The sequence below is a fragment of the Eleginops maclovinus genome, chromosome 8, assembly GCF_036324505.1.
Source record: "Eleginops maclovinus isolate JMC-PN-2008 ecotype Puerto Natales chromosome 8, JC_Emac_rtc_rv5, whole genome shotgun sequence".
In the NCBI taxonomy this organism is placed as follows: Eukaryota; Metazoa; Chordata; class Actinopteri; order Perciformes; family Eleginopidae; genus Eleginops; species Eleginops maclovinus.
The window spans coordinates 3,770,186-3,783,140 of record NC_086356.1 but is presented as its reverse complement, the minus strand read 5'-3'; the positions used below and the strand labels follow the sequence as shown (position 1 = coordinate 3,783,140).

Below are 12,955 nucleotides of genomic sequence, written 5' to 3'. Positions count from 1 at the left end.
ATGTGTATAGATCCGGGCACAATAGCTACAACTCCCGGCCTGTCAGCTCCAGCGGTCCGCACAGAGCTCTCATTGTTCGGCCTGCAGATGTCTCCCTAGCCACGCCGCGCCATCTGCCGCTTCCTGCAGGTGGGGGTCGGGCAGGGCAGGCCTGGGAGGAGCCGGGGAGAGAGGGGAGTGGGGGTGACTGAGTTTGCCAGTGCCAGAGGGGGTGCAGGCCGGGTCTGGGCTGGCTGGTTTGTGCCGGTTTGTCCCGAGCATCATCTGGTGCCCTGCCAGCTGCTGTCAGGGCTATTATTTACTTGCAGGCACTTTGCGAAACTTTAGGTAAACAAAGCACAATGACGCGAGATCTGCTCTGCTGCCACCTGCTAAATCCCCTACCCCCCCACCCCCCCCCCCCCATCCTGAAACACACAACGATTTTTTTGTTTTGATTTCCATCAACAATGAGAGACACACAGCTCATATATGAAAGTGTAATAAACACATGATGCTCTAATCTCCCCTGCACTCCAATGGGTGCAAACCTCAAGTCAGGTGCACAAAAATCTTTTGCATGAAAGACTTTTTGCACTCAAATCTGGTTATTATTTTAGACTAAATGTTTTTGGGCTGCCTCTGGGGGCTTATAAAGAGCATGTGTGACTTTTCATTCAGTTACATAGAGCTTTTTTCTTTAGATCAGATCAGATCTCCAGGCCTCTATAGAAAAATACTTCAATAAAAAAGCAGGAGTCAGGAAAATGTGTTTCTTTATTTCACAACCTTCATGTTTGTTCAATTATGTCAGGCACTTTAAAAAAAGACTCAGGCTATTTCAGAAAGTTGCACTGAAGGAAAGGAAAAATAATAATCAAAGCACAAAACCGCAAAAAAATCATATGTCAGTAAAAACTTACACGCTTGTAGAAAATATATAAAAACGCTTCTGCCAGTCTTTTTAGGAGAGCAAACAGAGCTTTGATGTATGTTTCAGGCCCCTGTAGGAACGGAGCCCCTCCCTCCTGGGGTCCCTCACCATCCCTCGCACCACCGGGGGACAGTCGCTGCCCCTCCTGGTCTGGGCCCTGTGCAGCAGGATGCGGTACACCCCTGTGACGGGGCTGCGGATGTGTTTAGTCTCGCTGTTGTGCAGGTGCTCCACGCTGAAGCCCAGCTCCTCCAGCGTGGCCTTCACCTCCTCCTCCACCTCCTCGTCCATGCTGCCCCGATCCGAGTCCAGCAGGCTCCGCAGAGAGCTGGGTTCCGGGTGCACCAAGGACCAGGGGAACTCCACAGGTAAGAGCCAATCGCAGCCCATCATCTGGTCCACGGCGTAGCGCTCGCCAGGGGGCGCCTTCAGGATGCCCTTGATGAGCCTCTGGCAGGGGCCGGGCACCCACGGAGGCACGGTGTAGGCGCATTCGATGACGCAGCGCCGCAGCTTCCCCATGGTGTCGGCGCGGAACGGCATGGTGCCGGTCACCATGAAGAAGAGCACGACCCCCATGGCCCACACGTCCACCGGGGGCCCCAGGTAGCACTCCTCCCTGAAGAGCTCCGGGGCGGCGTACGGCGGGGAGCCACAGAAGGTGTCCAGGGCGTCGCTGCGGTCGGAGATCTGCGTGCTGAACCCAAAGTCGGCTACCTTCACGCAGCCGGTGCTGGTGAGCAGGATGTTCTCCGCCTTCAGGTCGCGGTGGATGATGTTGTGCTTGTGCTGCACGGGGAAACATCATTCAAATGAATAACAATGATCCATAAAACATAGTGATCAGACACGTCTTAAACCAATTCACCTTAAAACAAATCCTATACCTTAAGCTGAAGACACAAGCACAAGATTTTCACGTCTTAATAACAGCTGTTTCTAAACGTCATCTTTAGCTTAGCGGTGGTGATGTAGTTTGTTTATAGTATTCTGAAGTATTCCAAAGTCCAGTGGAAAAGTTAAATTCCATTGCTTTCTGTTGAGGGAGCCCTTTGAATGCTAACTTTCTGGTCCGCCTCCAAAATATGTCATCTCTGCACCACTGTATAGACTTTCTATGGACTCAGTTTAGTCCCTGCAGTGAAGCTGCAACAAACAATATCTGATAACTTCATAGAATAGATAAATAGAACTTCATGGTGGTTAAGCAAACAAAGATCTCTCACCATATATTTGACGGCAGAGAGGATCTGGGCGAAGGTGATCTTGCAGGTGATGTCGGACAGTTTTGTCTCGGTGCAGATCCTGCTGTGGAGGTCTCCTCCTCCTGCGTACTCCAGCACCAGGTACAGGCGGCTGGGCGTCTCCACCACCTCGTACAGACACACCACGTTGGGGTGGCTCAGGCTCTCCATGCTGCTGATCTCCCTGGAGAGCAGCCGCTGGGCGTGGCTGTCCAAACGGGTCTTGTCCAGGACCTTTAGGGCCACTTTGTCTATGAGGAGGACACAGGGACACAACATTCAATGAATAGAAAATGTATTCAGATTTTAATACTCATAATTGTTTTAATTAATACTATTTAGTGTTTGGATTGTTGGACAGACAAGAAACTACTTTGAAGACTTCACTTCTTTCAGCCTGATATCTTATCGTACATCATAATTGATCATTAATCGTCAAAACAACAGATTCAAATGTGCATGAAGTATGAACACAAACTTACACACTGAACGACATTAAGCGAGTGCCTCATTTCTTATTAAATACAAAACAGTTACCAACTCTAATGCTCACATTTCTACTCACCTTGAGCAAAAGAGCCAATCTTTCTCTGGTTAGCTGCATTCTGAGAACTTCCTTACTTTTATTATTTATAAACTATTTCTGAAAACATTGGACTTTAACTTTTAAATTAGTTGTAGTACTTTCTGACATTTTAGATATCAACTAATAATCAAAACAGTGTATTTTTGCAGCCTGCGTCGCTACAGCATGACATTTTATGGACCAAAGAGTACTGAGCAGCTGACGGGTCTGTCTCAGTTGTAGAGTTGTGCAATACTCCACTTGTGTGTTGTGTGTATAAAGAGACCTAATCCACTACAACTTAGCATGGCTACCCATGTACAAGTGAAAGGATCCCGGGCCAAGGTTAAAGGAGATTCCCACAGACTGATATCACGTAAACGTACCTTTAGTCAGAGCATGGAAAGCAAACTTGACCCTGGAGAAGGTCCCTGAACCGATCTCCCCGCGGACCTTGTAGAAGCCCACCCTGCGGCCCACCACCAGGTCCTTGATGGTCTTATCGTCCTTGCACATGTCTCTGGTGAGCTTCTGCAGGGGGCTGAGGCTCGGCAGGGGGTACGCTTCCTCATCCTCGGGGCCCACATCGGAGTTGTCTGACAGGCTGTACAGGCTGTGGTGGAGCCTGGTGCTTGCCACTTGGTACTGCCTACCCAGCATTCCTGCTGCAGGCTGAAGAGACGCTCATCTGCCAAGACACGGTTGTCAAGTCTTTAACAATTTGGTTCGGTATAGTTTGGTTATTTTTCACCTGGGTAAATCGCTGATAGGATGTTAAAAATCACCTGTTTATTTCACTGGAAAGTGCATTACAGTGGTGACACCTGATGCCTTTCAGTCATTTTCAAAAGGAGCTGGGATTAACCGCAAACACATATCCCTTTGAATGTTCCTTGATTATCAACTATAAATATTCTACACCAGAAGTCATCGGTGCTTCACAGTAAGGCTGTAATTAAAGACTGTAATTATTGTTTTGTAAAAGACGGTTTGTTTTACATTTAAAAGCTTGTGAAATAGTAAAAGGTTCACTTTTGTTGCTTAAAGACTAGGATTACATCGGTAACTGTTTTGTCAGTCCAAAACCTTATTATATTAACATGATAACAAAGACGAAAGCATTGGCATTAATACATAGAATAAATACTGAAACTATTGATTAATAATTAAGTTAAATGCTCCTTCTTCTTGTTGCAGCTCCACTTCATGGTAGCAGTGTGACGTAAGGCTTTAATAGATGCCTTGCAAGTTTACTGTCTGTAATTATTCAACAAAGAGATCAAGAGTATAAAGGAAAGGACTTGATTTCTTACCAAGTTTCCAACGGCTGTCCGCCTTTGGATCCATTACATGCAGAAGTGGTTTTGGAAACCACCTTTTTTCCTTCCTACTCTCACATGCTGCCTGTCTGTCCCCCCTGTACACTGTGCAGAAGTCTCCTCACACAGACCACCGTACATAGCGCCCTTCTTCGCCGATGAAGGATTAAGGCGGTGTCATGAACTCTAATCCTGTTTTAACTTTATTCTATGCCAATCCCTTCAAATTGCTAACATCACCTCACAGCGTCAAAAAGAGGCCAAAAGGGATTCAAAAGATGACAAATGTTCACACGTATTTGTATCCACAGTATCCATGAGTAGAGCTTTGGTTTGCAGGTGAACGGTGAGAGGCTAAGGTTGATCTCTGGGCTCTTGTGAAGATGAAAGGTTATGTAACGGTGTTATGCGATATTCCCAGAGAGATTAGCTCCCACTGTCCGTCTTCTTTAGACGCTGGCTGAGCAGCACAGATAAAGGGATTACAAAGCTCCAGGTACGCACTGCCGCAGGAGGAGTGTCCTATACAGGTGTGGTGTCCTTGTGAGGGGCAGCGGAGACACATTAGGGAGACACGAAAGCCAAAAGACGTCAAGAGAGTTATAGAAGCATATTCAAATTGGTATCTTGGTAAATAATGAAACTGAATTCCTGTTTTACAGTCTAACATTTAGCTAATTACATACATGTTGGTATCTGCAACATCTTTAAGAATGAAGAAGTGTCACAACAGTAATGGAAAAGTCAAATAGCTTCCTGCTAACACTGTCCTGTGTGATAGTTAGCTTACCAGAAAGCACTTCCAGGTTAATTCTTCAACTGTAAAAAGACACGATTAGCAAACAATTTGGTGGTATCTTTTCGAGCAACATTATTTCGCTTATAGGTCGTATTTCATGAAGTCCCATCTTCATGTTCATTTTCTATCCAGCCAAAAAACACCAAATTATTTCAGCTTTCAACATTTAGTGCGTTCACTTTTACAGCTGCACAACTCAGCCCCTTTAAAATTCCTCTAACAAAATGAGCTTTTAAAAAAGATATATTTTAGAATCCTACTTAAATCCTCTTAGTGTGTATCTATGCAACACACAAAGGTGACTCCTTGTATGTGTAAACCTGATTCTTACTATGACGTACAACAAAGCCTCACAGCCTCACATTTGAGAATCCAGAAATTGTGGAATACTTGTTTAAAAGCACAACATGTAATGTCCTGCAACTAGGTGTCTCTCAATTTAAATAGTGGGAGTTTGGTGGCAACACTAGTCAGCTTCTCTCGGCTTATGACTTTCAACTTCCAGGATGTTTTTTAACATGGCTGGATAAGTCACAGAGGTCTCTTCATGTCCTCAACAAACTGACCTGCTGATAGTGGCTGGTGTTCTCGATGGACACAGGTGCTCTAAGCTAAAGGCTAGCTTAGCACTAAAATCCTTCATCTGGTTAAAATGTATAGTTGGAAACAAGCTAGATCCTAAAAGTATAAGGTGGAAATGTAGCTTAAAACTGGATCAAATGTACATGTATTGATGAGGTTCTGGTGCTACCTTTGTCAATAGCTCTGTTTTAAATTGTAGGATACATTGGGCACAATGCTATTAACCAACTCAAGCCAACATGTTGCATGTAGCTGTTTTTTGACATTTTAATGCAGAAATGGTACATATTACGCAACTCATTTTTCCATTCGGTGTCAATATGGTTGCAGTGTGTGTACACTAATAGATGTACTACATAATCACCCACAGGTATGGTGATTTGGTATTCATGTTTTTACCCAGGAGTCCTTCAACCTGGAATGATCTCATTTATATGAATTCTCTCAGTGAAAACTCCCCTCTCATGTCATAAATAAATAACTTAAAGTTAGTTGATATAGCCAAATAAAGAAACAGGCTTTTAAAATGTAATCAGGTAGATGTAAAACTTCTACTTAACTTTCAGAAATTCAACAGTGGGAACTACAGTTCAAGAGCTCTGCTTAAAAACGTCTAGATACGTTAGATTGATGAGTCTGATATAAAAGCAGATACACAGATTTAATTCCTGGAATGGGATTGGCCTTCCAGCTATCTAATTCACTGACTTCTTCAACGCCCCACCTCCTGCCCCCCCATGTAGGTGTCTGATTGGATTAAAGCCTTAGACAAGAACACGGCCTGTGGTCAATAGGCTGTTAGGACTTGTCACCTGCAGAGTATAGCATTAAAGATCACAACAAGCAGTGTGTATAATACGGCAACATCTCAACAGAAACTGGTTTCGCTTGTAAATGAAACTGAAATACAATCTGGAATTATCATTAGTCCCCCCCAAAGTAGATTCATGCACCTGTGTAGCTTCTAAACAACCTAGATTTTCCTCTTCTTCAGGCGGCTGTCGCTGAAGACGCTCACACGCTGGTTCTCTTCCAACTCTTTGATTCTCTGACGCAGGGCCGCAATCTCTTTGTTTTTCTCCTCCTGAAAGAACTGCAGCTTCTGGGGAAACACGCACAGTTTAATACACACACACACACACACACACACACACACACACACACTACAGCAGAGAGAGGCAATGTCAACAGGACTTCATACTCTTTTCTTCATTAACAAAGCTGGTAGTGATGACGTTTCACAACAACAATCCACTTTGATTCAGTGATCTTAGGAATGGTTGCCAAGAATTGTTTCCCTTGACCACAAAGCAGCAAATTCAACTCGCATATGAAAGATGGCACAAGAAACTTCAAGACATTTCTTCAATACGTACATCTATAATCAATTGGCAGGTTCTGAGAACTTGATGTGCCCGACACAGCTTCTAACAATTAGAGCTGAAGCGATTAATCAGTTAACAATTAATCCATTTAAACTAACAAAGTTGTCGCAAACTACTTTGACAATAGGTTTGGGTTGTTAAGAGAAACGTCCCTAAACCAATGTGATTATTTTATGGTGTTGGGCTGATCGACATCTTTCAATTTTCATTTTCTCACATGTCCAAAAGTAGTAGACCAAAGTAAATATAATACATCATATTTATTATACTGTTACATTCATCAGATCTGCTGAAAACAACAGTTGCTGCTACAGTTAAACCACTCCAAACTCTACACAAACCCATGCTTTATAATTGCTGTATATTCAGCCTAACATCTGCATTAGCATTGTTGCCTCTCAGTGTGCAACATAAACAACAATGGGGCATGCTAGGAAGTGGCCTAGTGTTTCCTGGAAGCTGGGGAGTTACAGGATGAGACATCCAGGTTAAATCTAATACAGTTCCTTTATCTCAGCGGAAGCAGCCAAAGGTTTAAGGTTCAAATCTCACTTCCCTTGCAGGATTAAACATCAGTAACATCACGTTAGCTCGTGATGTTCTCCTCATTCTTGCACAAAATGCCTGACAGTAGGAAATATGTTCTTGCACCACCTTGTTAGTTAACCTCTGTAATGTGATAATGTGTGGGCTGCTCACCCTCTTGTAGACACTCTGAGGAAGAAGGTTGGAGCCGTCTTGCTGCTGCTGCTGCTGCTGGCTCCACTGAGCTGTACTCTGAACTCTGGCTAACTTAGCACCAAACTGTCAAAACATACAGAGCAAAACACTCACAAGCCTTAAGAGAAGCTGGACCTTTATATTGGGTAAATATAGTCAATAAACCAATACAAGGCTATACATCAATGTGGGTATTATACAACAGTATTGTCAACTAGTTTTCATTATGTGTGCTGATATCATTCAGCAGCACTTTTGAAAGCAGCTTTTTATTTACCTCCATCTGTAACTTGAGGAGCTCACTCTGCCTCTCCCTCTCCTGCTCCTTCAGCCTCTTTTTCACCTCCTCCAGATCCAGATCCTTTTTCTCCAAAATAGTTTTTACTTCAGCATCTTTAGCTTCCACTGTCAGAAAGTAAATCAGCAGACCCCCGTGTAAAACAGAATCATCTTAAACTTGCATTTTTACTATTTCTGTCCTTAGCCTCGGCTCTCTGATTCTGGCAGCTGACTTCCTGGTTGTTATGAAGCTCTAACATCGTCACTTTAATATCTCATTACTGAGAAATTAAGTTAAAGAGGCTTAATAACTTTGCTTACATTGCCATTTTAAATATCAATATAAGGATATTTCTGATCATGACTTGTTTTAACAGTTATTTACCACTTAAAATCTTTAAACAACATCAGTCCTGATAATCACTATCAAATTTCATCCATTTTCTGAATTCTATCCTTTAATTGACCGTTTCTTTATAAAATGTCACTGGTTAAGAAAAAGTGTAATTATAATCTGAATACAAAAGCTTGGGGGACTTATATTTCACCAAGCAACAACATTGATTGAGGAATTGCTCAGTCTGGTTGTGGTGGCCCCTCCACTCCACTAGGGGTCTTTGGCGCTCTGCATGAACCTGAGAGGCTTTGATAATACACCCCTCACCATCCCTGCCCAGCTGTTTAGTCTGTTGCACCTTCTCAAGCACCCATACATTACTGAATTCTGACTTTCACGTTTGTTTTCCGGTTAGATTAGTTGTTAAATATTGTTATCTTGTAAATAAATATACTTTTTACCTGGCTGTAACCAAGCTCGGGGCTTGTGGAAAAGGTAATACATCTTATGGCATTTAGATTTTGGTCCGGGGAGGAATTCATGGCACACACACCCGTATACCCCCACTACACATATTAATGTAGCCAAATACCACCAAAGTATCCCCAAAAGTAACTGACAGAAACATTTATTTGGCTGTAAAATAAAGTCAAATAACTAATAATAAAAATGAATGAAATGTCAAAAAGTAAAGGGGGTCATTTATCTACCACCAACAGGCTTATGAAGTTCTTCAAATTACGAGCGATAGGTGAGACCCCAGGGATTTAGCACACAAAGGTCATCTTTAAACTTCTCAAACATAAACACCCCAATGTCATACAAATATTTCAAACATCAACACCGTCTGCTTGGTTTGACTTACACTGATGGAGACCCTCTCTGTGGGCGTCCTCCACCTCTCTCCTGCTATGCTGCCTCACAGTCTCTAGCTCCCTCTGGTGCCTCTCTCCTTCTGCTCTCAGTTCACTGATGAGCCGCTGAAGCTCAGTTTTCCCCTCCTGTTGAAAACACACACAGTGAAAGGGACTTACAAGCACACATTTTGAATCATACATTTATTTACTTTTCATGAATGTTGTCCTAAAGATTAAAAGACTTTACATTGCTTACTTTAATAGTTGGCACAAAAAATAACTATACAACACAAACAAACGTAAAGTCACTCTTTCTTTGGGATCAATTCAGAGCCTTTTCATTAGCTGTAATTCAGCTATTGTAATAAAGATATGTCTCTGAACATTAGTGACATTCATATCACAACTTAAAGAGAACAAACTCCTGTGTTTAATTTACTTAATCAATTATCTCAGATCCTGCTTCCTCTCTTACCTCAGCTGCTCTCTCATTGTGTTGTTTCAGGTGAGTCATTTCACTCTTCAGTCTCTCATTCTCCACTACAATATGGACATATTCAGAAGAGTCATGAGGAAAATCCCTTCTTCTGGAACTTTGCTATGAATAAATGGTGCCGAGTGGTTGCTTACGTATGATAAAAGTATAATATTATATATAATATTAAATAGATATCACATGAGGAGAAACAAAGGCATTTACACTTTTTCAAAGCATGATTTGAATCAGCTGCAGTGCTATTAAATCGAGCACTTTATATTGATATTAGACTAGAGAACACATTATTTTTATCTCTTTTTTTAAACCTGTGCTACTTGGGTGCTTAACATTGTATATTTTTTTTATCCTGACAAAAGTAGGTCATACTATTTTTGTTGGAATGTGTCTGTAGCGAGTTATTGTACTTACTTCTGAGGTTGCACCTGCTCCTGCAGAGTCTGCTGCAGCCTGTTCACTGTGACAAGGAGACTGTCTCTCTCTGCAACAGGTAAATAAAAAATGAGCAACTATACATATATCATTAGCTTCCAATATAAAAGAAAAACAACTCAATGAGAGACATTAAGTTTATGCCACCAGTGAACATGTTTAGGGATGTTAAATGTATAGGTACAGTGGGGCAAGAAAGTATTTAGTCAGCCACCAATTGTGCACGTTCTCCCATTTAAAAAGATGAGAGAGGCCTGTAATTTTCATCATAGGTACACTTCAACTATGAGAGACAGAATGAGAAAAGAATCCAGGAAATCACATTGTAGGATTTTTAATGAATTTATTGGTAAATTCCTCTGTAAAATAAGTATTTGGTCACCTACAAACAAGCAACATTTCTGGCTCTCACAGACCTGCAACTTCTTCTTTAAGAGGCTCCTCTGTCCTCCACTCGTTACCTGTATTAATGGCACCTTTTTGAACTCGTTATCAGTATAAAAGACACCTGTCCACAACCTCAAACAGTCATACTCCAAAACTCCACTATGGCCAAGACCAAAGAGCTGTCAAAGGAGACCAGAGACAAAATTGTAGACCTGCACCAGGCTGGGAAAACTGAATCTGCAATAGGTAAGCAGCTTGGTGTGAAGAAATCAACTGTGGGAGCAATTATTAGAAAATGGAAGACATACAAGACCACTGCTAATCTCCCTCCATCTGGGGCTCCACGCAAGATCTCACCCCGTGGGGTCAAAATGATCACAAGAACGGTGAGCAAAAATCCCAGAACCACACGGGGGGACCTAGTGAATGACCTGCAGAGAGCTGGGACCAAAGTAACAGAGGCTACCATCAGTAACACACTACGCCGCCAGGGACTTAAATCCTGCAGTTCCAGACGTGTTCCCGAGCTTAAGCCAGTACATGTCCAGGCCCGTCTGAAGTTTGCTAGAGGGCATTTGGATGATCCAGAAGAGGATTGGGAGAATGTCATATGGTCAGATGAAACCAAAATAGAACTTTTTGGTAAAAAATCTACTCGTCGTGTTTGGAGGAGAAAGAATGCAGAGTTGCATCCAAAGAACACCATACCTACTGTGAAGCATGGGGGTGGAAACATCATGCTTTGGGGCTGTTTTTCTGCAAAGGGACCAGGACGACGGATCCGTGTAAAGGAAAGAATGAATGGGGCCATGTATCGTGAGATTTTGAGTGAAAACCTCCTTCCATCAGCAAGGGCACTGAAGATGAAGCGTGGCTGGGTCTTTCAGCATGACAATGATCCCGAACACACCGCCAGGGCAACGAAGGAGTGGCTTCGTAAGAAGCATTTCACGGTCCTGGAGTGGCCTAGCCAGTCTCCAGATCTCAACCCCATAGAAAATCTTTGGAGGGAGTTGAAAGTCCGTGTTGCCCAGCGACAGCCCCAAAACATCACTGCTTTAGAGGAGATCTGCATGGAGGAATGGGCCAAAATACCAGCAACAGTGTGAAAACCTTGTGAAGACTTACAGAAAACGTTTGACCTCTGTCATTGGCAACAAAGGGTATATAACAAAGTATTGAGATGAACTTTTGTTATTGACCAAATACTTATTTTCCACAATCATTTGAAAATAAATTCTTTAAAAATCCTACAATGTGATTTTCTTTCTCATTTTGTCTCTCATAGTTGAGGTATACCTATGATGAAAATTACAGGCCTCTCATCTTTTTAAATGGGAGAACTTGCACAATTGGTGGCTGACTAAATACTTTTTTGCCCCACTGTATTAAGTCAAGGTGAAAAGTACAATAAGATCCTGTAGATCAGGAGGGTTGTCATTTAACAGATTTACCAGTAGAGGGAGACATACACAAACAGAAGCAAACTACAATTATCCAGATTTTAGGAAATAAATGTTGTAGTACACAGACAAAACCTCACCCTCAATCAGACTGTTCTCCCTGGTCAGATAGAATTTCATTTGTCTACTGGCATCCTCCAGCATGATCTCCAACATGTTATTTTTGCCATTAACCTCTGAAATTTTCTGTTTAAAAAAAAGGTAAAAGTGAGAGTAAATACTCGACATTCTACAGTACTATTAGTGACTTTACTCTACCTACAACCTAAAATAGGTCAGTGCAGCATTACAGCGTGGACGTGGTACTTACATTAGGTTACTGATTACACGTTTTTCACAGCCGTTCAGTAATTACTTACAACAGAATACATTTTAGTTACCTTACAAACTCTAAATACAAAATGAATACGACAACATACAAAGAAACCAAACATTAGCTAATGTTAATTGCATTCTTCAAACATAACGTTAACAGTATTCCGTTTTCTTCTATGGAATTTTCGGCGGTTTAAATAACTTTAAATGTTATGTGCTCTATATTTACTTGTATGTGAGAAATTAAAATTATTCAACACATCCTGGAGTATAACACAGTGGGTAATACTGTGAAAACAGACAAACAAATAAGACAACAGTCATCCATAATTAGCAGTGAGTTAGCTAACGTTAGCTAATGTACCTGTGCTAGCACGTTAGCTACTATACCTGTTCTAGCAGAGTGAAGTTCTCCATAAACCTGTCAAGATGAACACAGTTTAACTTTATCATTTTACTTGGAGAAAAGCAAACTGCTGCCGGAAAAGTAATAATATCGTGTCACCGCTTAAGTTTCATTAATGCTACACCAAGGTTAAGTTAGATACAAACAATATAAGTCAACTGCTGGCCACACAATTAAGCTAGCTCTTTCCCGCACGCGCTGGAAAGTAGCTGAAAGCAACGCATCCGGGTACTTTACCTCTACGGAAGGCCACGCCCCTTTTGCGGGGAAGCACTCGCTGTCATTTGAATGGCGGTAAATACAGATTCTGAATTAAACAATGTTATTATTAGCTTTATTGGAACCAACAAAAACATGTTGTTCTAAGAGCACTTTACATAAGATTATACCTAGCCATTTATTACATAAGTGTCAAATTATACAGTCGCCTGTGCACTGATATTAAGACAGACAAAT

General features: G+C 41.9%; 2 protein-coding genes across 3 annotated transcripts; both read right to left on the bottom strand.

Annotated features, from left to right (window-relative positions):
- Nucleotides 1-798: 798 nt before the first annotated feature.
- Nucleotides 799-6,466, bottom strand: nim1kb (NIM1 serine/threonine protein kinase). Of its 2 annotated transcripts, none has more exons than XM_063889347.1 (4): nt 6,376-6,466; nt 3,109-3,410; nt 2,140-2,408; nt 799-1,702 (listed from the first exon to the last, which is right to left on the bottom strand). In XM_063889347.1, exons 2-4 carry the CDS (start codon nt 3,380-3,382, stop codon nt 944-946), a joined length of 1,302 nt encoding a protein of 433 aa, XP_063745417.1. In that variant the 5' UTR covers nt 3,383-3,410; nt 6,376-6,466; the 3' UTR covers nt 799-943. The 2 variants fall into 2 exon arrangements, with proteins under 2 accessions (XP_063745417.1, XP_063745416.1); XM_063889346.1 differs by lacking the exon at nt 6,376-6,466 and adding an exon at nt 3,508-5,438.
- On the bottom strand, nt 5,672-12,793 carry LOC134868308 (coiled-coil domain-containing protein 152-like). Its single transcript, XM_063889348.1, is given in 9 exon segments — nt 5,672-6,524; nt 7,507-7,611; nt 7,805-7,932; nt 9,009-9,144; nt 9,476-9,540; nt 9,908-9,920; nt 9,922-9,977; nt 11,859-11,964; nt 12,484-12,793. Coding segments are annotated over 9 exon segments (801 nt in total). The 5' UTR covers nt 12,547-12,793; the 3' UTR covers nt 5,672-6,395.
- Between the last annotated feature and the right edge of the window lie 162 nt (nt 12,794-12,955).